We start from the raw sequence: 24,048 nt of genomic DNA on the forward strand, positions 1-24,048 counted from the left end.
GATTCTAGGTCTGCTTTGCTGGCTTTTGTACCTTCTACTTGAATACTTGAAGGCATCAGTGAGAAGAGGTTGTGACCAAGGTGATGGGGGTTCTTTACAATGTTGGCTCTTCAATAGATGAGAGCCAGAGCCTGTGATGGAACTGGCTACATTTCCTACCATCTGCAGTCTTCTGCAACACTCAGCACTTAAATCACCAAACCAGGCTGTGATGCAGAACTGCAGTTCAGATATAAATGAAAGACAATCATTACCTTACCATTTCTCTTCCCATACTTGCTGCTTCTCCTGTTGAATACTTCCAGCATTTTCTGTTTATATTTCTTCCATCTCAATCTGGGACACAGTCAGTCCTGCCTGACATCAAATGAACCCCATTTCACACTAAAGCTACTCACGCCCTAATCCCCTAGATTCAGCAGGATTTTGTCCTGCCTGTTCCTCCTGGACCCTGCCCAGTCCTCCTAGTTCCTACCCTATCTTCCTGGTCGCCACCTTGTCCTCCTGGTTCCCACCCTGTCCTCCTGGTTCACATCTCATCCTCCTGGTTCGCAACCTGTCCTCCTTCAGCCCTGCTCCTCCAGATCCTCCAGCCTCTCCATGCCAGCCCCACCTTTCCTCCAGCCCTCACCCCTTTTAACCCTTCCTCTCCTTCAGCTCCAGCCCCTCTTCTCCTTCAGTTCCACCCCTCCTTCTGTCCTCCCCTCATTCAGCCCCACCCCTCTTTCAGCCTGCCTATCCTTCAGCCCCTCCCCTCTTCCAGCTTCACTCATCCTTCAGCTTCACCCATCTTTCAGCCCTGCCCCTCCTTCAGCTACGCTACTAAAGTGCTGGAGAAATTCAGCAGGTTCTGCAGCGTCCATAAGAGGTAAAGATATAAAACCCAACACTTTGAGCTAAGGGCTTCATCGAAGAATGAGCAAAATATTCAGATTCTTGAAAAAAAGATAGGGTGAGGAGTGAAAAAAGGTTGTGGTGAGCATAGACTGACAGCCAAGAAGTCATAGATAGGAAGGCAACAGAGAATTGAAATGGGTTGCCACTGTGGGATCCCATTGTAGGTGGCAGAAATTTCCCACCACCAGACACATCTTTCCCTCTCTACCTTCCATTGGGACCACTACCTCTTTGACTCTCTCATCTATTCTTCCCTTCCAACCAATAGCCCACTTGGTATCTATCCCTGTGACCACATCACCTCTCTCACCACCATTCAGGGTCCCCCACACAGCCCTTCCAAGTGAAGGAACGCTTCACTTGTGAATCAGCAGGGGTCATCTTTGGCATCTGGTGCTCCCTTTATGGTCTCTTTATCAGATAGATTGGGCATAGACTGGGTGATCACTTCAATGAGCACCTTTGCTATGTCCTCTGTAATAGCAGAGATCTCCCGGTGGTCTACCATTTACAATCCCTACCCCATTCCCATGCCAAAATGTCCATTCATGGTTTTATACATTGACAAACTCAGACTACCCACAAATTGGAGCAACAACACCTCATATTCAGTCTGGGCACCCTCCAACCAAATGTAATTAACATCATTTTCTGTTGGACCCCCTCCCCCAATCCTGAATCAAAATTTATAGTCAAAAACATGTCATGAAATTTGTTTTGTGGCAGCATTACAGTAAAAATATTGCTATACATTATTTTTCAAAATAAATAATTAGTACAAGAAAATAGGAGAAAGTTTGGCTGATTGGTGTTTGTAATTCATTGTCATTCAGAAATCTGATAGCAGACGGGAAGTTGCCCTTGTGCCTCTGGATACTAGTCTTAGGTCTCCTGTACCTCCTCCTCTGTCTCTTTCCCTATGCCCCCTTTCCTCCAGCTCTGCATTTACAACTCCCCCCCCCCCCAATCAATTCTCAGCTTTTCTCTCCAGCCCTCCTCCATGTCCACCTATGGCCTGTGCTCCTCCTCCTACCTTTTTTATTCAGACATCCACGTGGTCATACTTTGACAAAGGACTCAGGCCTTTGACAAGGTCCCACATGGGAAGTTAGTCAGGAAAGTTGAGACACTCAGTATTCATGGTGAGGTAGTAAACTAGATTTGATATTGGCTATACAGGAGAAGCCAAAGAGTGGTAGTAGATGATTGCTTCTCAGACTGGAGGCCTGTGACTAATGGTGTGCCTTATTGATCAGTACTGGGACTATTGTTTTTTGTCATCTATATTATCTGGATGATAATGTGTTAAATTGGATCAGCAAGTTTGCTGATGACACGAAGATTGGAGGCATTGTGGACAGCAAGGAAGTCTTTCTGAGCTTGTAGAGGGATCTGGACCATCTGGAAAAATGGCAGATGGAATTTAATGCAGACAAGGGTAAGATGTTTCATTTTGGAAGGACAAACCAAATTAGGAAAGGGTAACACATAAATACTAGGGCACTGAGGAGTGCAATAGAATGGACGGATCTGGGAATTCAGATACATAATTCCCTGAAAGTGGTGTCACAGGATGAAAAGTGAGCTTTTTGCACACTGGCCTTCATTGAGTATAGGAGTTGGAAGGCTTTGGTCCAGTATATAAGATAATGGTGAGGCCAAATTTTGGAGCATTGTGTGCAGTTTTGGTCATCTAACTACAGATATCAATAAGACTGAAAGAGTGCAGAAATTTACGAGGATGTTGCCAGGACTTCAGGAACTGAGTGACGGGGAAAGGTTAAACAGGTTAGGACTTTATTCCCTGGAGTGTGGAAAAATGAGGGGAGGCATCCCAAATTATGAGCGGAATGGAGTAAATGCAAGTACGCTTTTTCCACCAGAGGACATGGGGGAAATTTAGGGGGAACGTCACAGTATAGGGGGACTGTGGAAGGAGCTGCCAGCTGAAGGGGTGAGTGCGATTTTAAGAAGACACCTGGGGTGCAGGGCAGCAGAACTGGCCAGGATTCCCAGCCCACCTGTTGGCTAGGCAGTCATGCTCTATTTGGTCTTTATCTCCTGCGGACCGGCTGAGTTTCTCCAGCATTTCTGTGCACAGCTTCACCTGTGCTGTGATTTCCTCCTTCTCCTCCTCCTCCATCGGCCGCGCTCCGAGCAGGACAAGGGCGGAGAAGGGCTGATCGCAAGGAACGCCGACTACTATCTCCACTCCATGCTCGAGCCCAGTGACGCGGCTTGGCTCTTCCAATCGGTTGCCTCACCCTGCTGGCTACGGACCAATCGGCTGAAACGCCCTGCTGGCTACGGACCAATCGGCTGAAACGCCCTGCTGGCTACGGACCAATCGGCTGCCTCGCCCTGCTGGCTACGGACTAATCGGCTGCCTCGCCCTGCTGGCGACGGAACAATCGGCTGCCTCGCCCTGCTGACTACGGACCAATCGGCTGCCTCGCCCTGCTGGCTACGGACCAATCGGCTGCCTCGTCCTGGTGGCTACGGACCAATCGGCTGCCTCGCCCTGGTGGCTACGGACCAATCGTCTACCTCGCCCTGATGGCTACGGACCAATCGGCTGCCTCCACCCCTGATCCCGCCCAGTCCGGGCTGCGCTGTGGGCGCTGGTGCCGCCGCCGCCGCTCTCTTGCTCGCTCGCTCCCGGGTCCATTCTCGCTCCTTGTTCCGCTGACATGCTGCAAATGAACGATTCGGTGGAGCCTGACGCGGCTGTGCTTCCGACCGAGGGTTTAGTGGCCCCGGGCTTCCCGGCCGGAGCCCAGCCGGTTCCCGATGAGGCAGCGGCAACGCTCAACCGCACCGAGGGCACGGTCCCCGCGGCCTACGGCGTCGAGACCCTGACTCCGTTCAGTGTGAAGGATCCCACGCTGCAGGCCAGGATCAAGGACTACTTCGTGTTCAGGGTAACAGCCGAGGAGCCCGGCCCCTCCAGGCCACATTAGCCTGCTGTTCTATAAATCCCTCAAATATTTGTTTCTATATAAATAGAACCTGAATGTTAGTTGCATCAACATGTTCAGGATTAATTGGCTATCAGTGGTTCTCACCCTTTTTCTTTCCACTCACACCAATTTAAGTAATCCCTTACTAACCATTGAGTGTATATGACATAGGATGCCGTACCTTGCTCTGTAGTTTGTAAGGGGGTTACTTAACGTGATATGTGAGTGGAAAGGAAAAGGTTGAGAACCACTGCCTAGACCCTTAGTTACCTGTGTCTGGTTAACTTATTTATGTTTAGTTTATCAATGTTTATGTATTGTCCACATCAGAGGGCTGTATTTAAATGCTCAAATCTGTAACTGGTCAAATCTCTACTTTTACGTTTCTGTTTGTACATGTTCCCATTTTGTGTATTTGGCTTATTAGCAACACTAAATTGTATTCAGATTCACAAATGTTGCATTCAACCATTTGGGACTACAGTTTTTTGGCAGAACTTGTGCTTGTCCCAGTTGCTGGGATGCAAGTTTGGTGATCTAACTACTACATTTAACTGTCCTATACAGTCCTCTATTTATCTTAAGGGATGTTTATTGTCTGGAGCAATCAAAGTTTGCTTAATCTTTTGGGTTTTTAAAAAAAAATCCATCTGATCACATTTAATATAATCAATATGAATTTATTCTGCACTTTTATTTACCTTGAATATGCTGTGCCCATGTTTTTAATCCCTTTAAACAGTGGTTTTCAAACTTTTTTCCACTCGCATAACACCTTAAGTAATCCTTCATTAATCACAGAGCACCTATGATGGAGGAATTACTTAAAGTGGTATGTGAGTGGAAAGAAAAATTTAAAAACCACTGCTTTTAAACCATACACAAATTCTGGGTGGAGAAACAGCAGCTTCACATGGGATTGAAGGGTGAGCACTTCCAGTTAGCACCTTGTTCACTGATTGCTTTTTTTTAAATAAATTGCTATAATTGGTGGCCTTTACTTCTAGCAATGGCTTTGAGTATCAGACTGTGCAGAGTAGGGATGTTTTAAAGGAAGGACAATAATGCTGTTTGAATTATTGATTGGTGTTTAAAGACAATCATAGTGTGATTGCTTTTATCCTAATAACTGTATTTAATTCCTGGTATAGTGGTTCTTAGGCAGAGATTAGTAAACTGATAAAGGGAAGATGATACTGCCTTTCCTCAAAGTACAAGACAGCTGCTGGGGGGGGGGGGGGGTGGTGTTTGGAATTTTGAGCTTATTTCAGACAACATTCTAATCTCTTGGGTGTACTCTACCATTGTTTTAGATCATGGCAGATTTGCATCTGTTTCTGCTCCATTTGTTATTTCATATCAGTTTGTGTGTTTACTTACCAAAATCTATCAAACTCAGTCTTGAAAGCTCCATTTGCCAAGAGATTACTTGATTTTTATTGTTGAAATGCTTAATTCAAAGTTAAATCCCTTGTTCGTGATGCACTCGCCAGAGGAAATAGTTTCCACATTTCTGCCCTATGCCATTCTATACATTTTAAGCACCTTGATCAATTAACTGCATGATTTTTAGCATGAGAAGTCTCATTTGTGCAATCCATATTCATTTAAACAATTGTAAAATTCTAGTCAATTTGCACTACATCCTATTTCAGGTTCATATATCAGCTTCTTGACCAAAAATGTCATGTTCTTCTCTGTGGGGTTTGACCCAAACAGGTCATTGGATATACAGTATTCTGTGCAAAAGCGATTACGTTTATCACAGCATGAGGACAACAAAGCTACATTTATCACCTCTTCATTATTGCTTGAAGTGTTTATAAAGGATCTGCTTGTTGGATATAAATGTTGCAATATGCATGTTGTTTTAATTTGGAGTGAATAATGCTTTTTGATATATATATATATAGATATATCTATATCTACACATATACACACACACGCACACACATATATATAGTGTAAAGCTGAAACTATACCAGTAATGTGTACTTGGGTACAGGATTAGTTATCATTTCACTAATCTTGGTAAGTGCAAAAGGAAGGGCAGCTCCCAATAGGGAAACTACCAAAAATTTCTTGACTAATTTCAATTTGATTTACTCATGGAAAATGTTCAAGTTTATCAGAAGACTTAAATAAACCTATCCCAGCATCAATTTAACCATTCCCTCCCTAACAGGTCATAACCCTCCTTTTTTTTTGCATTATGTGCCTCAATGTCCTTATTGTACCTGCCTCTACCACTACCCTTGGAATGCATTCAAGGCACCCAGCACTGATTTCATAAAACCTGAGCATTCACTTACATGACATCACATACAACCCTGAGAGCTTTGAGAGCCCCTAAATTTTCTTCCACTAACCTTGACAGAGGTCCTCTAGTATTGACCCTGGGAAGAAGGTGAACTAGCAACATTTATTAGGAGAGATGGAAGATATGATGACTAAATCTGGTGATGATACTGAATTGGAGATGCAATGTTATAAGGATACAAGAAGTGTTATATATTTTAAGGTCTTAAGATGGACAAAGAAGGTGTGCTTATTTAAATGTTATTAGATAGCAGGGCTGATGCCTTGGCAGTGACATCCATCCCCTGTCCCACCCCACATTCCATCCCACTAAGTACCTTTTTGATAGTTGGGCAGATTCATTTCAGAAAGGCAGAACCATGTTCATAGGCCATTTGCCATGAGATGGAATTCAGAATGCAACAACATGATGGATTAGAGTATATTTAATTGGCAGGCATATATATATTCTCTCTCTCTTCACACCCCCCCCACTCACCTTCAACATTTTATGTTGGTCATTTTTTTTGTTTCCTTCAGCTAAAGAAAAATCAGGTGAGCTCTAGGACCCATGATATTGAAGATTAATTATGATGCTTGCATATTATAAAGTAACATTTAATCTATCATTAAGTTGACCTTGGCACTATTTATTACTGACCAGTCTCTCCTCCTTCCAGCCGGGGACCATTGAAAAGGCTGTTTCAGATATTCGATCTATTGCCATACCAGTAGAAGATGGAGGTATTCAGAGTGTGTGGCTGCTGACAGAGTAAGTGATGAGAATTGTAATCTGCTCACATTCCAGCAGCTTTCCTTTGGATTTGATGGTGAGAAACATTGAATAATTATGGTTCATTGATGCTTGCAAAATGAAATTTTGCAGAGTTTAATGTAATGTGATCATACTACAATCTTGTGGTAAAGTTTCACAATTGCTTTCCATTTAAGTGCTTTCACTTGTGTGCAATATTAAATTGTGTTTGTGACCTTTTACAATTTGACCAGACATTCAGGAATTGCCAGTTTCAGTACGATCAACACTTCATTGTGAATTTCACATCTTTGCTATTGCGAAGTTGTGATAGTGACCCTGTCTGACTCCTCCAGCCTAATATCCTTAAAAATGTAATTCAAACAGGGGGTCATCCCAGGATTCGAATCTCAGCAGGAAGACCACCTGGATGGACCTATTACTTGTGGGATGAAACTGGTTTAAATTCCTTTGGGTGTAAGTGCTTTTGCCAGAGGCTCATGATCTGTCCAATGTGAAAACAAAATGCTGCACTTCTCAAAATTTTGAAATAAAACAAATGCCGGAAATACTCAGCATACTCAGAGCAAAAATGTCCTGAATAAGCTGAGCAGTGTACTAAAGTAAGTTTAAGCACCATCTCCATTATTTTCGATTTTTATCACGAGTTTATAGTCACTGAATAGTAGCCGACACGATACATGAACTATTTCTGGGAAATGTGCAGTTAGCATTATGCACATTAGGCACAGAAACTCTGATACTCTTCACAGACCGATCAACTGCCAACTATATCATTGGTGAAGTGTTGGGTAAGCATGGAGGGTGGCATTGGAAATCTGTCAAGGTGTATGCCAAGATCATAAGAAAAATGTGAAATTGAAGGAGAGGAAGACTTCTTGTTTCAAAATTGGAATGACATGTCTGGACTTTACAAATGAATCTTTCCATTGTGTTATAGGATCGACCACTGGAACAATGAGAAGGAACGCCTGGTGTTAATATCTGAGCGATCACTTCTCCTCTGTAAATATGATTTCATCAACCTTATCTGCCGGCAAGTTGTACGAATTTCACTGAATGCGGTGGATACCATTTCAATTGGGGAGTTTCTTTTTCCTCCAAAGTCTTTGAATAAGTGAGTAGTGTAGCAAAATGTTTTATTTGATGTTTCTGCACCGGTCTTTTGGAAATACATTGGGTTGTGTTCTAATATAACGCAAGTTATAGTAAAACCGTCAGCCATAATATAAATGAAGTCGCTAATAAATCCAATATAATTTGGGAAAGATTTCCTTGCCCAGCAAATGATTGAGAATGTGGAACATTAATGCTACTATAACGGTTGAGGCAAGTCAGTTTCCCTTGGATGCAAGAGATTTTAAACACAGACACTTTCAAGCAGGGAAAACACCCGTCTGTAAAGGTGGAGGATTTTGCCTTTGCGGCTAAAGACGTACATTTCTGAATGCGTCGTAGCTAACTCCAAGGCGCCAATTCCAACCCTTCTCGGAGAACGGTTCCAGCTACATGGAGGATTATTGGTAGGGAAGACAGCCATTACTGTGCTGTGTATTTATGATGGGTAGTACTACAGCACCAGTCACCCCCCCGCCCCCATTGGCTCTGGAGGGCGCTACGAGGAGCCTCTCAATAAGAATGTGATGCTGGAGCAGCCTCAAGGCTTCTCTCAATATGGATGTGGGCTGCTGTTTGAAAGGCAAGTTTTAAGTTTTAGATCTGCTCATAGACAGCCTCCAGGCAGAGACCTGACATGAAATAGTCTACAGTTGTGCTAGCTGTATATTTCGCATTCCTTCATGTCTCTTTATCACCCATTAATGCTATTCGCATCTTGTATGAAAGGTGAGATGATTAAATGGCCTGTTAATCTGCTGTGAATTCTGTGCAGGAATTCAAAATCTGAGTGAAACACGAAAATTTGCAGATTGTAGTAAAGGCACAGAAATGCTGGAGGAACTCTGCCTCCATAGGAGGTGAAGATATATTACTGTCAGTACTATATCTTTGCTCAAAACTTTGGTTATCTATCTTTACCTCCTGTAAATGCTATAAGACCAGCTGAGATCCTCCAGCATTTTCTGTTTTTACTCAAAATTTAATCTGTGGCACAAATCAGAAAAGCCCTGGACATAAATGTAATTTTTTTTTTTAAAGTTGATCTTCTCAAGTAATCCATTGGGATCAATGATAATTTGTTTCCATAAGAGCAGAGTGAGATCTTTTCCACAGATGAAGCAGGTGGTCCCTGATGGGGTGGATGAGTAGATGGCTTGTGAGACTATTTGAACAGGACTTCTTAGTGCTCCCTGAGCATGGACACTGTTCTCAATACTAACCTGAACGTTCCACATTGATCTTGAGAGTCATGGGATAATCAGTGAAGATGGGTAACAATATCTCCTCCATGATTACAGTCAAAACTGCCATTCCTCAAAGATTCCTCAGTCCCCTAATATACTCTCTCTATACCCACAACTTAACAGCTAAATATCATTCCAACCCCATCTTCAAATTTGCTGACATCATATTAGTGAACCAATATCAAAACCGATGAGACAATACAGGAAAGAGATTGAAAGACTAGTAGGATGGGTTGAGATTAACAACCTCTCTCTAAAAGTTATTAAGTCAAAGGAGATGTAGACTCCAGGAGAGGGAACAGAATGTTCACATGAATGGTGTAGCTTTATGTTATTGGGAATAAATATGTCCAATGGCTTGACCTGGAACAAGCACGTTGACGTGATGGTCAGGAAAGCACACCAACACCTCTACAGGTAGACCCCAATCTAACGATGGGGTTCGGTTCCGGGGTTCATTTCGTAAGTAGAAATTATTGTAAGTAGGGGTCTTCCTGTACAGGCAGGATTCTGCCTTGTCCCTGCCAGTAGGCTGGATTCCCCACTGCTGCTGGGAGGTCAAGGTGGCGCTGGGCAGCAATGTCACCTTGCAACCTGCATTGTGGTATGGAATGCGTGCACAGATTGCCATCACTCTCTCCCTCTTCAATCTCTCTTACCCCTGTGATGGCAATCCATCAAAGCACGTTTCCTGGACATCACAACAAGAGGAGCACTGAAATGATGATGTTTAGGTGATGATCTGCGTGTGCTGATTGATGGAAGCTTTTCCTTCAGAGAAGGAAAAGCAAACACAATGATACAGGTAGACCTCAACTTGGCTTTATTCAAAAGGGATTCTGATTATTGTAACTTCGAAATATCTTAAGTCGGGGTCTCTGTACTTTCTTAAAAGGCTAAGGAAGTCTGGCATGTCCCTCCTGTCCCTCAACAACTTCAGCAGGTGCTCCATACTTACTGGATCTATTAGTGTAAAATGGGAGCTGCACTGCTCAAGATCTGAAGGAGCCTCAGAAGGTGGTGAATGCAACTCAGAACTTCCCTTTCTGATGGAATTGATCTACATTTCCCACTGCTTCGGAAAGTCAATTATCATAATGCCATTTCCTGTCAGGCCTCCACCTGGAGGCTGGCTACAAGAGCGGATCTAAAATTTAACATAGCTTTCAGAAAGCAGCCCTAAAAGGCTGCTCCAGCGTCCCATTCATATCGAGAGGTGCCTCGTAGCGCCCTCTGGAGCTAATGGAGGCTGGGCGACTGGTGCCATAGCACCACCTGTCATAAATATACAGCAGAACAATAGCTGTCTTCCTTACCTATAATTCCCCCCACACAGCTGGAACCATTCTGTGGTTCCCAGAACAGTTCCAGCTGCGTGGGGGATTTATGGGTAGGGAAGATTGTCTTTGCTCTGCTGCGTTTTGAGCCGCAGAGAGCGGCCCTAAAGACTGAAGCGGCCCGATAAGGTTGTCGCAGCCCGCACTGACGTCTCCCACCGGCCCCTGCTGACAGCTCCCGCTAACTTGCCAGCCCCTGCTGATGGCTCCCGCTGCCCCAATAGCTTCCACCTGCCACCCCCTGCCTTGAGGGGATCATCGAGGGAGAGGGGTGAGTGGGATGGATCGCGGGCTGACAGTATCATCAGCCTGCCCCTAACCACTGGCTTGCAGCGGCTGTACATTCAGGTCATGCAGCGGAGATTATCCTTCCCCCAAGAAAGGTTGGAATCAGTGCCTCAGAGCTGGCCACAGTGCATTCAGAAAGGTACAATTTTAGGCGCGAGGGCAAAGAACCTCTGCCTTTACAGACAGGTATTTTTCCTGCTTGAAAGTGCCTATATGGAAAGCTCCACGTCCTAAAACACCTTCTCTCTCCTCCCCTGGGGGAGAGGGGGCTTTAAGAGTGTGAAAGCATCACTTGAAGGCTGAAAGACTGTTTCTACCCTTAAGCCATCAAACTTCCCAATGAACCTGAAGCAGTGCTATAATGCTGCCCTTAGTACTAATTGATCAGCTTTGTCATTGTAATCATCTAGCTTGTAAATTGTGCTCTTTACATGGCTGTATGAATGTTAGAGATAAATTGTTAATCTCTTTGCAGAAGAACCATTACTGTACTAGGTATTGTGACAATTTAAACCATCTTCCATAAGTCTCTGATAATCACAGCAGTCTCGCTGCTGTCTGTCACAGAGAAAGTTCTCGGCAAATTCATCCTTCCAATGACTGACAAGCTGCTCCCCAATTTGCAGTGTTAATTTCATCCATCTGAAAGCTCTGTGGATATTATCTACACTATGTGACAACTCCAAGAAAGACAGCAACAGCTGCAATGATATTTGATCTTTTTCTACGTTGCCAAAAGCCTTTAACTCTATCAATTGTGAAGGACTGTAGAATACCCTAATCACATCTGGCTGCTTGCAGATATGTCTCCATTTTCCAATTGGTTCAAGGTGGTTTGTGAGCCAAAATCCCAGTTCAGATAAAAAACGTATTATTACCCCAACACTTCCCAATCTAGTTTGCAGTACCCAGTAAATGCAAAAGGTGATACTTGATTGGTATCTCTGAGAATTGAATTCAAAGCTCATTTTGGAAAGTTGAAGTCACCATGTATTTTGGCTTAGCTAATTAATTTTGAAAGCTAGCTTAGGATGGGTGGAAAACAACTCAGACTGGAGCTCTGCACTTTCAGTATTTAATTGCAGTTCCAAATTTCCACAATAGTGATCACTGGCCTCTGATCAATTATTACTTGAAGGGAGCACGCACCTTTCAACCCAGAGTGAATAGGTGTGGTGATACTGACCATACTCACTCTCTAAGATAGCAGATACTACAGACTTTTGTATTGACTAGAAAAAAAAGACATTAATTGCACTAGGTTATGTTCATTGGTAAAGTCTATTTTAGAGCATGTATCTGTTTTTTCTTAACAGATGCCTGTGTCTATTTCAAAATCCTTTTATCATTTTACCCACAGTCTTATTTGGAAGCTGTGAAACCACATACTTTAGTTCCCTAATTGTGGTTTGATTTGAGTACTTTTGTTCCTTGTGTTAAGCAGAAAATTGTTTTCAAAAGGGAGAAAATAATTGAAGTATATATTCATTAAAATCGTGTGGTTTAACAGGAGAGAAGGACATGGGATTCGGGTTCAATGGGACAAACGTGAAACACCATCCTTTCTAAATCGCTGGAATCCATGGTCTACTGATGTGCCATATGCTACTTTCACTGAACATCCCATGGCAAATGCAGATGAGAAGATTGCATCCCTCTGCCAGGTAAGAAGTGGTCAGCCATTTTGATTCGGAAGGCCTCTCAAACTGACATTAACCAGAGCACATGGCTCAGAATAACACTGAATTCTGTGGTGCAAGTGACTTTCTATCTTTAGTCTCATAAGCCTATTGCTGGGGCGCTACATTTCGATATGAAGATTCTGTGGCTTGGTTTCTAAGCAGTAAAAAATAATTTGTGCTGGGGTACTTGCATAAAATTAGCTATGTGTTAAGTTTAGCATAAATGTAGTTCACCCTCAAGCAAATTTTTCATTTACCTTCAGTTATTGAATTGCACTGATTCATTTTTAAATCACTGAAATATTAGTGGACTGCTTTAAAAGTGACTGACTTTATTAGTATTTTTTTAAAATCATCTTCCAGCTGGGAAATTTTAAGACCCAACTAATCCAAGCGGTGAAGAAGGCTCACAAAGAAGCACCACTGCCAGGCCGGGCCAATGGAGTGCTGATCTTGGAAAGGCCACTTCTCATCCAGACTTACGTGGGGCTAATGTCCTTCATTAACAATGAAGCTAAACTGGGCTATTCAATGTCAAGGGGAACAATTGGATTTTAAAGAAGACTGGAGCTTGTATGGTATTCGATAATGCTTCTCTGCACCCTTTCAACTTGCATCATTCCAGTCTTCATCAGGAAATGGACAACTTTGGGTGCATGTTGTTAAGTTGGAAAAACAGGATAAGATTGCACTCTTCCATGAGAGTGCAGACGATTGTAGCATGTGATGCAATGTTATTTTAAAGAAATTGCTTCTGTAATATTGCATATTATATACAACACAATGCAGCATTGCAATTGGAAAGTGATTAGCACAGAATCCCGCTTCTCCTAAAGTAATACAGCGAGGAAATTGGTCTTTTGGACTAAATCATCCATGTTAGCCAAGTTGAGCTAGTCCTATTTGCCTGCGTTTGGCCCATATCCCTCTGAACCATTCCTGTCCAAATGCCTTTTTAATGTAATTGTACCCACCTCTACCACTTCCTCTGGAATTGGTTCCACATACACACCTTGTGGATAGGAAATGACCCTCAGGTCTTTAAATCTTTCTTCTCTATGTCCCCTAGTTTTAGATTTTCCTACCGGGATGAGGGAAAAAGACTTGCCATTCACCATATTTTTGCCTCTCGTGATTTTATATAAGCTCAAGGATCACTTTTATGATTCAAGGAGGAAAAAAAAGCCTCCACCCTCTAAGTAACATCCATATCCTTAATGTAGATGATGAATAACAGTGGAACCAGCACTGATCCCTGTAGCAAACTACTGGTCCCAGGCCTCCAGTCAGAATATTCCTCCCACTGTGATGACTGTGCCACCACCAAGCCAATTTTGTTTCCAACTGGTTACATTACTTTGGATCCCTTGTGATCTTATGTTCCAGACAAGCCAACCACGTAGGTCTTTTAAGTACTCAAATCAAACCACAATTAGGGTGTTTTTAAAAGGTTTTACTAAAATCAGTGTAGATAATGTCTACAGCCCTGCCCTTGTCGATCTTCTTGTTCACCTCTTCAAACACTCAAATTTGTAAGACATTATTTCTCTCATAATGGCAATCTCCAATCAATCGTCACCTTTCCAAATGACGCTATGTCATGTCACAAAGAATTCCTTCAAATAACTTTCTCATCGTTGTTCTGTAGTTCCATAGCTTGTTCTTAAAGCCCTTGTATAAAGGCACAAAATTACCGCCCACCAGTCATCAAGTACGTTGCTGTTGGCTAATGTATCTCTGTCAAGGCCCTAGTAGTTTCTGAGAATACATTCTTCGGGCCCCATGGATTTATCCAACTGAGACGCTACAACAGTCAGCACCTCTTTTGTAATGTCTCTTTCTAGACACTTCTATTATCTTAAATGATTTGCCTATCTTCCATGTTAAATATACTGAATAAATATTAATTTAAGACCATGTCCATCTCCTGAACCTCCAAACATGTAAAACCATATTGATCCTGAAGGGAACGTGTTCTCTCCCTGGTTACCTTTCCATTCTTAATATATTTATAAAATCTATGCTTTGACAGACAAAGGAAAATCCTATCTTGCATCTCCTTTTTACCTTCCTGATTTTATACTCCACAAGGAACACACTTGATTCCAGCTATCTATACCTGACCTATCCCTCATTTTTCATGGCCAGAGCCTCCATATTCCTTGTCAACTTAGGTTCCCTAATCAGGAACAGGAATGCTGGTCCTAAATGCTCCCTATCTTGCGTTTCAAAACCAGATGCCCCTTTACTACTAACAATCTCTCCTAATCAATCGTTGCAGCTTCCCCTCCGATATTGTAGGTGTTGTTTATTTATGGACTTGCTTCTTGTACATTTTGCATCTAATGGAAACTGGTCAAAGTTGCTTACTGTTTCATAACATCGCCTGTCTTTTTGACAGAAGGGATGAGTTTTTGTAGTATTCTTTCAGCTCTTGAATTCTGGTTCAAATTTAGCACAAACAGGGGTCATCTTTTCCTTAAAAAAAGCTGTGTGATTTGGTTGACATTAACCCAGATGTTGTGAATAGTATCTCTAATATGGGGCTTGAAGGATGAACAGCCTGTTTGGCACTGAGGTGATGTACAACAAACCAAAGGCACGAAGCAACCAGTTTTTATGGATGATCAATCCAATTATGTGTTTGGATCCCATCATAGTAGGGGGAATTTAATTTCTAGTAATAAATTTAGAATTAAAATGTGAAATTATTGTAAAACCCCATCTGGATCATAAAAATCAGTCAGGAAAGGAAATTTGTCATCCTTGACATCTGCTTTATTTTACCATGATTGTCAACTTTTAACTGCCTTTTTAATTTGGGAACAATTGAGGATGGATAACAAATCCAGTATGAGCAGTGCTCCCATACCTGTGAATGAATTAGAACTGATTTAATCATTACTTCCAAAGAAAACTGCAACTGCATGTAATTACTGAAGTTGCACTACAGCATTTTGTCCATACTCTGAGCTGATGGCCAGGTACCATGATACAGAAGTAATTCAATTGACTGCTTCTGAATTACAAACTATTTTCATTCAACCAGCACTAATTCTTTAAATTGCATTGAATTAAAATGAAAAATAGTATTGCCAGCTAAAAATCAACAGCCTTATATCTGACAACGTGGCAAGGCTTAACTACTCATTTTAACCAGTGCCTTTCACTGGGGTTCCCAGTTCCATTTTGATACTGGATCTTGGTGTGAAAATTTAAAATCCTTCATAAAAAAAATAAATTTATTATACTCTTCCCACATCCAAATCAAATGTCACCAAAAGTTGGACGACAAAATACTTGACAGAATACCTGCAGCCATTAATCTCACCTTTCCCATTCTTAAAAAAAAAATCACAATTTATAAACCTACCATGCAGAATTTAGTTATAAAGATAAAGCAAAAGTGATAACCAGTTAAAACTACCATAAATGACCAAAAGTGCAATTTAAATGTCTTGCTGAAATGGAAATTGTAGCTGTGCCTTTAAATCATTAAACTTATAACAAGTTGTGGGCTGCTATTGGAATAAAAGTGAATCTCTTTATAAAATGAAACATTTCCTTCATTAACCCCCTTCAGAAGAAAAACTTCAGTATTTAGTCTCCTTTTACATAGTTGGTGAGTAACTGGCTGTTGAGTAGTACAAGTCAATTTTTCACAATACTTAAAAGCCATAATACAGTAAATACCGGCATATAGAATGACACAAAACTTAAAAATGTCACCTTAAAATTAAGGGTTGGCTTGTAGCTTGTACGCAGGGTCTAAAATCCAAACCTTGATAGCAAAATCTCAACACCGCTGTTATCTTCCTGGTGGCTCTGATGCAATCTTGCGAATATCCCATTAATTATCAACAAAGTCTCACTGCTCCCTCGCGGGGTTCATTTGCCCAGTCCGACTACCTTTAGCTCGGTACAGGCTTTAAATGGCCTGTTGTAGGAGCTGATGTTGGTTTATTTTAAAATATACTCATAAAATTAAAAACTTTACAGGGTAATTTGGTGTTAAAATTTTGATTTGTTTTTAATAGCATCCACTGGACAGCAGTAAGGTCCAGATTTTGGTGGGGGGTGGGGGGGGGGGTCGTCATATACGAAGAATATTGTTCAAAGCTTGCATTTTAGGTGGAAATTCTAGAGGATGCCCTATACAGAGTCATCCTATACACTGACATAAATGGTATTTCATTGTTACAAATCCGCATGGTACAGTATTTAGCATCACTCACTGACATTACCTAACAAATTTCTGCTCTTGTACTAAGTTTCATTATTTAAAAAATTAAATGTATCAGAAATGAGTCATTAACCTTACTAATCCCCAATATCAATTTAAGTGGAGGATCAGGACTAAATTAGTTCAATACCTTGTGGTTATCAAATTATTTGGTCATTTTTAGTTAGCTAGATGTCAATTTAAAAAGTCAACCATTTGTTAAATGCACATGTAATAATATTTTCTTATATATTCCAGTACTTATGATTTTTGTATTTCAAAGCCATTACAAATAAAACTGACATCATATGTAATCATTGTTGATCTCCTGTATATAGAAATGGGAGAGAAGTGTAAATCGCAACTGGAGAGGGTGGAAGGGATCCAGTAGATGTTTTTGGAGGCAGTGAACAACATGAAAGGTCAATTGACAAGAGCCTGTGTTGGAATCACAACATTTGGTTTTCAATTAAGCCCCAATTTTTATTGAAGGGTGGTGGTGACCTTCGACTCCTGATGATATATTTTCATCTTTATTGCATTCCTAGCTATTCAGTTAACATGGCTTTTATGTATAATAAAATGAATTGTAATTTCTAATAAATTATAAGCAGGTAATTAGGTACAAGATGTTTGATTTTGAGCACAATGCTATTAAATATTTTTATTCACAAATCTTTTTAATCCAATGTGGGTTAAGTACCATTCTAGTTTACAGGAAAATCTGCAGACCTTGAGATTGTAGTGCAATACACAAAAGTGCTGGAAACTCAGATCATGCAGCCTTTCAGGCCTGAGCCTTTCCAGTTATGAACAAAAAGCAAGCAGATGCCTGAATAAAAAGGTGGGAGGAGGAGGCAGAGGAAGACAGGCTAACAGTTAAGATTATAGGTGGATATGTGTGGAAAGGTAGAAAGAAAAAAAAATGTCTGGTTGGAGAGTGCCCAACTGAAATTATCAGGTGGATGTTATCAGTTTGTGGGTTTGGCAGGGCAGGAGGGCAGAGAAAGGCATGCCACTGTGGGAATGGGATGGAATTAAAATAATTGGTCTGTTATTTCAGTGGTCAGAGCAAAGATGCTGAAGGAAAACTCTCCCAGTCTGCAACCAGTCTCTGATATATTGGAGGCCACAACAGGAGCACTGGATGCTGCTGTTGACTCTTGCAGATTCAGTGTGGTGTTACTTCTCTTTGAAGGACTGTTTGGGGCCCCAAATGGTGAGGTGTGGGCATGAGTAGCATTTCTTGTCACGGGGGTAAATGCCAAGGTGTCAATTAGTGGGGTGGGAAGAACAGAAAAGTGAGTCCAATGGAAGTGAAGAACTGATTGCAGGAGGATATGTTGGACTCAAGAGGCTGGTAGAATGGCAGGTGAAACAATTTTATTACATCTCAGGGTGGAGAGGGTCAAGGGAGATGTGCATGCAATAAAGTTATATAGGTAAGGGCTGAATTAATGGCAGTTTTTGGAGGATATTGCGATGTCCTGGAATGAGACTTCATCCTGGGAGCAGATGTGTCAGAGGAATTGAGAGAAGGTAACTGCCAGTTGGTAAGTTTGTAGAAAACTTCTGTAGTTTGTCTCCCAATATGGAATCAGATCAGGAAAGGGGAGATTGTTGCCAGAGATTTAAGGTAGGGGTGAAAGATAGTAAAGTGGATAAAGTTGACAAGCGCATCATGAATGCAGGAGGCAGCACTGATATAGTGGAGAAAGTATTGAGGACCTTTGCCTGTTTAGGCTTGTAGTATGGGTTGCTCCACATAGCAAACAAAAATAAATGCATTCTACCGTTCATTTATTTCCCCAAATCCTAGCAAAGTTCCATACCTCAGCTAGCAGCCAGATTACAAATTAATTACAGCAATATAACAGATGAATGATAATTTTATTAGAAAACATCAAATTCTACAAGTAATTACATAACTACAAGATTCAGCGATTTAACAATTTGTTTTTGAGGAATCATCTCCAAGTGCATGATTTGTTTGTGGGACATCAATCTGGCGTGGCTAAATTTTTATTTCAATGCCATGCCTTCAAGTATCAGTTCAGAAATGCAGAATAATTGAGAAGATGGTATTCAAGTTGTTAACAGTGCATGTGATAACTAAAATATAATGCAGTATAAACAAATCCAAGAAAATATCTTGGTTAAAAGGTGTAATAAAGGCAAGTTGACCCCTTGTAAAGCAGAAGATCAAAGCCAATTCTTGGGTATTTCTATTTCAACTAAATGTTCAACACTGGAATTATTACTACTGGAAAATGGAATATCTTTTTTTTGGGCTCTACACTGAAAAGATGTAGCAAAATTTATTCTGTAATGACTTTTTTCCAATGACAGTTCAACATCAATTTGTACACTTCAGCAAAGTGGAAATCAAAAACTTGTTACAAGTTTTAAGATTTAATCATTTAAAACAAAATTGCATGTTTTTATAACCAAAATAATTTTTAATATATAGTGCCATGGCACAAGGCAAAGTTCAACTGTATCCCTTCCATTAACATCTTTCACAGAAGATTTTTAATTGATATGGTTATGTAATACCCCAATTTAGGTTTACATTAGTCTTCCATTTTAAAAAATATTTACATAGTGCCTTTATATTCATGAGATGCTCCAGGATCAAAGATTTGAGGTGTTATATTGGCTTTTAAAAGAAATCCCAAAAAAGTTCAAATTCAGCAACAATTGTACAATTTGGGATTTTTTCTTCATCACTTCATCTTTCCTTTGGATAAGAATCACATGTTCTTCTGACAACCTAGCAATTCACCATCAATTATAGGGAAATGTTAATCTTTTACAAAGGATCCAATATCAAAATATTTCAGTCCAGGAATGAAATTTGTTGAACTCAAAGAATGTGATTTTTTTTTTTAATATATAAATAGTTTTAGTAACAAATATTTTCATGACATTTGAAAAAGCACACATTCCACAGTTTAATTTCCATTTCAACAAGGGTTGAAACTGTTGAAGGTCCAGAATGTTCTCAGTGCATAGCAGAACTTGTATGAATGGGGACTTTCCAGTTCAGAGGAGGACATTGTTAACTTCCATCTTCTGCTTCCAAATAACACACACACATTTGATCCTTACTCATTAGTATTAAAGAGTCTCCACTGGGATGCCAGTTCAATGATAAAACCTGGAAACTTCCTGCAGAAAGAAGCATTCAGAAGATAATACAAGTTCTCTACTAAGAAAGCATGAAATCCACATTAACCAAGTCTTCAGACTTTAGTGCTTTTACCTTCAGCTGATACTTGCACAGACAGGCACCCTGCAGGAGACCACAGATACACCTTGTTGCTGCCAGTGGAGATGGCCAGACGGGCTCTGCGTGGGTCCCACTGGAAGGATCTCACGGCAGATACTTGCTCCAGAACCACATACTGCTTCAGCTTCTGTGCATCCCATATCCACACAGTGTTTGGCATGTTATCTTAGAAAAGGAGAACAGGACTGCTTAGAAAATAGGATAAGGATTACAAAGATCCTATTTGGAATAAGCTACAAAGGAAGATGTAAACATTAATAAACAGGCAACATTGAAGAACTATTAAATGTTGTCAATAATGATAGCAGGAGGAATACTATGATAAATAATGACAAGAGGAGGTGATTTTTGGATAAATACTATAGTTATATTTGATTTTGCCCTTTGAAAAGCAAGATTTCCCTTTAAATCAAAATGCAGACATAGTCTAACTTGGCAAATTAATTACAAAGCTTTAACTGAGCATCCGAAACAAATATTGCATGATAAGTTAGTGCATTATAGCAGATTCTAACAAGAAATATAAAATGAATTTATTGTCATATACACATGTGCAGTTGCAAAACTCTTTCTTGCTGCAGCCAGACAGGTTTGCAAGGTATACCAACAATAATATACATTAATTACCACAATATGCCAATACAGAAAATTATGTAATAAAATAAGAGTTATGGATATTAAACAAAAACTGTCTCAATTGTCCAATTAGCTCTTTTGTTGGTTCCAGGCTAGGTCATGGTTAGGATTAGGGTAAAGGGAGGTTCAAGAACCCGTTAACTGTTGGGAAAAAAATAGTTATTGAACCTAGAGGTGCTGGACTTCAGGCTTCTGTACCTTCTGCCAGAATGTAGCAGTAAGAAAAGGCTGTGTGAGTAGGATGATTGAGATTCAATATGATATTGGCTGCCTTCTTGAGGCAGAGTCTCACATATGTTTTCAATGGATCGAAGCTCCATCCATCATTGAAAACAACAGATACCACAGTTCAATATAAAGAAATGCAATGAGGAAAAACTTGTATATTGCTCAAATGAAGGCATGGTTCCTTTTGTAGGGGAAGAAATATTTTACATCACATAGTCCAAGTATTTACTGATCACAAGAAATAAAGAATTCAAGGGCAGGGTTGTCCAACAGCAAATAAATACATCTTTATTTGAGATAAACACAAAGGTGGACCGCTTAAAATCGACACAAGCAATTTCATGCACAGTAAATGAGCACTGAAATGACAAGACTCCAAGGATGATTTCATCCAAGCCCTTTCTTCTCTGATCATGGAGACTGCTGTCTCAATCCACATACTGCAGAACTGAAAACACAGGAAAGTAGAAAGACGTAGTGCATTTTTACAGTATACTGCACATTCCCTGGAAATAACCACCATTTAGGAAAAAAACGTACATCAATTCAAATTTCCACCACATCTTGAAGATCAAGTTCTAAAACCACTGATATAAATTTTTTAAACACACCACATTGCTGCAACTAACCATTTCTGGTTGCCAAGAAACGATTGTCTGGACTGAAGGCAATCATCCCAACACCTAATTTGGGATTCGCTCGATCTGGATCAGGCTTCACTACAGTGACTTGAACTGGAGGCTGGAAAATCTCAACTGAAAAAACAAGAATCCGTGAGATAAAGATATAAAATATTTTTTAACTAAATGTAGACAGTAAGCCTTGCAATGTGGCAAGAAAAGCAAAGTTTTGTAAAAGTACGAGAACAGCAATTTCTATTGGCTTGTGATCCCAAAAATATGGTAAACTGCTGAAACATTTGGGCCTGCAGAAAATGTATGGCTCAGCTTGCTAAATGAATCCCAGTTATATATATTCTAATTCCCAGAAGATCAAAGAGTTTATTATGCTACCTCCTGCATTCTGCAAAGTAAATATTATAAAGCAAGTGTTTGGTGTTCTCATTGGAAAGAACAGAAAAAAAAATCAAAAATTAAAATCAGAGGAAGAAAATCCAAGAGCCTCAACATTGGGAATAAGAGAGGGTTGGATGCAAGAACTTGTTGGGAGGCTTGGGCATCCAAAGGGGGAAAACTAAACTATATTTGAGTGGGAGTTTGCATGATTTAATTGCAATGGACTTTGTCATTAACATGCAACTCTAAGACATACCAGGATCATTGAAATATACAACATGGATACAAGCTCTTCAGCTACCAACTATTCTATCAGAGTGGGAACAAAGTTTTAACACAAGTCATTGTTTTTGGGTCACCAGTTTTTTTTGGAGGGGGGGTTGGGGGTAGAACGGAAATTTTACCAACATTTACAAATAAAAATATTCAAACTAATTTAATCTTGAACAAAATCTAGCCAAGAGCATCTGCTAAGGCAAAGGCACCAGCCTGAGCAATTTCTTAATTGTGATGGTTTGCTGATCTCAGTACATCATTAAGATGGCTCCAATATTGCCTGCTTAGCATCCTGGGTTAGTTGGTTGGGATTAGAAGTGTAAAGTAGGTTTCTCTTTGCTAATGACCATCTGCCATAAATGGAACAACAATTGCAGGCAGGAATAGATCAAGTTAAATGTACCCATCTCTTGTATCAAATCAAGAATCTAGGTTCTAAATTCCAATTGGTTTCCTTTCAGATAAACAATGGGCAGCTGTGAGAAAATTATAGTAATTAATGTTTCAAGGGTAATGGACCAATGGTGAGACTAGGAAAGTAACCACAGCTCTTCCTTGCATCACTTACATTTACTCTCAGAGCTGAACAAGGAATTCGCTCCAGTTGCAAGTGGAGGTAAAGGCAAAACACCACTGCCAATATCTGGGCATCTTTCAACCTCCTTATAGAAAACCTGCACGCAGAGACAAAAAGAGTTGAAGACTTCCATATGGAAATTTTCTTACCCTAGTTTTCCCTACCTAGGGGTAAAGTTAACCATGAGAAAATACATAATTCATACAGCTACCCAGGTAAATGGGGAAACAGAGACGGTCATAGCCATGTATTTTCAAAGATGTGGTATTCTAGTACTCATTTTATAGCTCAAAATTCCAAACGATTTGCTCTTGCGCCAAGTTGTTTCTTGCTTAATTTAATGATTAGAAACGTTGCAGTTTTACCCCCAATTCAAAACAGAATCTCCCATACTCTTGTGGAACAAATGGGGTCTATATTTTCTAATATTCTTCCTCACTTAGTGAGGGCATAAAATCATAGCTTTCTTTCCAACACGATTACATCAATTTTCTTGCTTCTGTCCAAATCAAAATCCTATTTTTCATAATTCTAAACCATCAAATTTAATGGAGTAAAAAAATTCTCAATTGTAGAAGGAACAAAATAGTTTCCCTATACACACGTTCTACTGTAGCCATTCTGATGTAATTCCTAATCTTTTTATTTGTTCACTCTGGATTATATCGCAGCAATCAGTATTGTCCAGCATTGGAAAATTACAACAGTAGCACACTAATATTTCATTTAACAATTTGACCATATTTGTTAGATTTAAGCTACTTAATTTGGGTCACAAATGGTAACTCAGTCAGGCTTGTGCATGTTATTTGAATTATTTGAGGCATCTTAAAGTTGTTCATAAAAATATCACATTTTGATCATTTATGTTGCCAAGTACAGTTATTCTACATTACAAATACACAAGAACAATAAACATGACCAATGTCATTTTATTGGTTAAAACCTTAACTAAATTACAAACACACTCCCTGTCCTTATTTTGGGAGCGTCATGAGATATTTCAGATCTCTGCACGAAGCTTATGGGATTTAGTTTAATGGCCAAACCAATCAACATATATCATTCAGAAAGATTTGTACCACCAACATATTGGGAGTGTCAGTGTTGAATATTTGTTCAAATCATGTTCTGTCAAACAAGCATCTTTTTAAGCCAAATATAGTGTTTTTCCTTTAAACAACCCAGTCCCGTACCTTAG

At 40.2% G+C, this 24,048-nt stretch overlaps 3 protein-coding genes across 4 annotated transcripts in view; 1 reads left to right on the forward strand and 2 right to left on the reverse strand.

The window, feature by feature from the left end:
• The window catches only part of LOC138754360 (multiple epidermal growth factor-like domains protein 6), a 294,761-nt gene extending 291,515 nt beyond the window's left edge, over window positions 1–3,246 (reverse strand). Inside the window, exon 1 of one of the 2 annotated variants that reach the window (XM_069918534.1) lies at window positions 2,919–3,246. In XM_069918534.1, the coding sequence (XP_069774635.1) occupies window positions 2,919–3,040 (122 nt within the window). In that variant the 5' untranslated portion in view covers window positions 3,041–3,246. The remainder of the gene's footprint in view (window positions 1–2,918) is intronic. The other variant, XM_069918531.1, reaches the window with a different exon arrangement.
• Window positions 3,247–3,468: 222 nt separating this feature from the next.
• tprg1l (tumor protein p63 regulated 1-like) lies at window positions 3,469–17,440 on the forward strand. The gene is made up of 5 exons (XM_069918539.1): window positions 3,469–3,818; window positions 6,836–6,927; window positions 7,871–8,047; window positions 12,429–12,582; window positions 12,964–17,440. Exons 1-5 carry the CDS (start codon window positions 3,588–3,590, stop codon window positions 13,156–13,158), a joined length of 849 nt encoding a protein of 282 aa, XP_069774640.1. The 5' UTR covers window positions 3,469–3,587; the 3' UTR covers window positions 13,159–17,440.
• Window positions 17,441–18,693: 1,253 nt separating this feature from the next.
• The window catches only part of wrap73 (WD repeat containing, antisense to TP73), a 34,107-nt gene continuing 28,752 nt past the window's right edge, over window positions 18,694–24,048 (reverse strand). Inside the window, exons 9-12 of the mRNA XM_069918538.1 lie at window positions 22,839–22,944; window positions 21,608–21,733; window positions 20,088–20,279; window positions 18,694–19,993 (exon numbers count right to left, since the gene is read on the reverse strand). Of these exons, the coding sequence (XP_069774639.1) occupies window positions 19,884–19,993; window positions 20,088–20,279; window positions 21,608–21,733; window positions 22,839–22,944 (534 nt within the window). The 3' untranslated portion in view covers window positions 18,694–19,883. The remainder of the gene's footprint in view (window positions 19,994–20,087; window positions 20,280–21,607; window positions 21,734–22,838; window positions 22,945–24,048) is intronic.

The sequence above is a fragment of the Narcine bancroftii genome, chromosome 2 (assembly GCF_036971445.1).
Source record: "Narcine bancroftii isolate sNarBan1 chromosome 2, sNarBan1.hap1, whole genome shotgun sequence".
NCBI lineage: Eukaryota > Metazoa > Chordata > Chondrichthyes > Torpediniformes > Narcinidae > Narcine > Narcine bancroftii.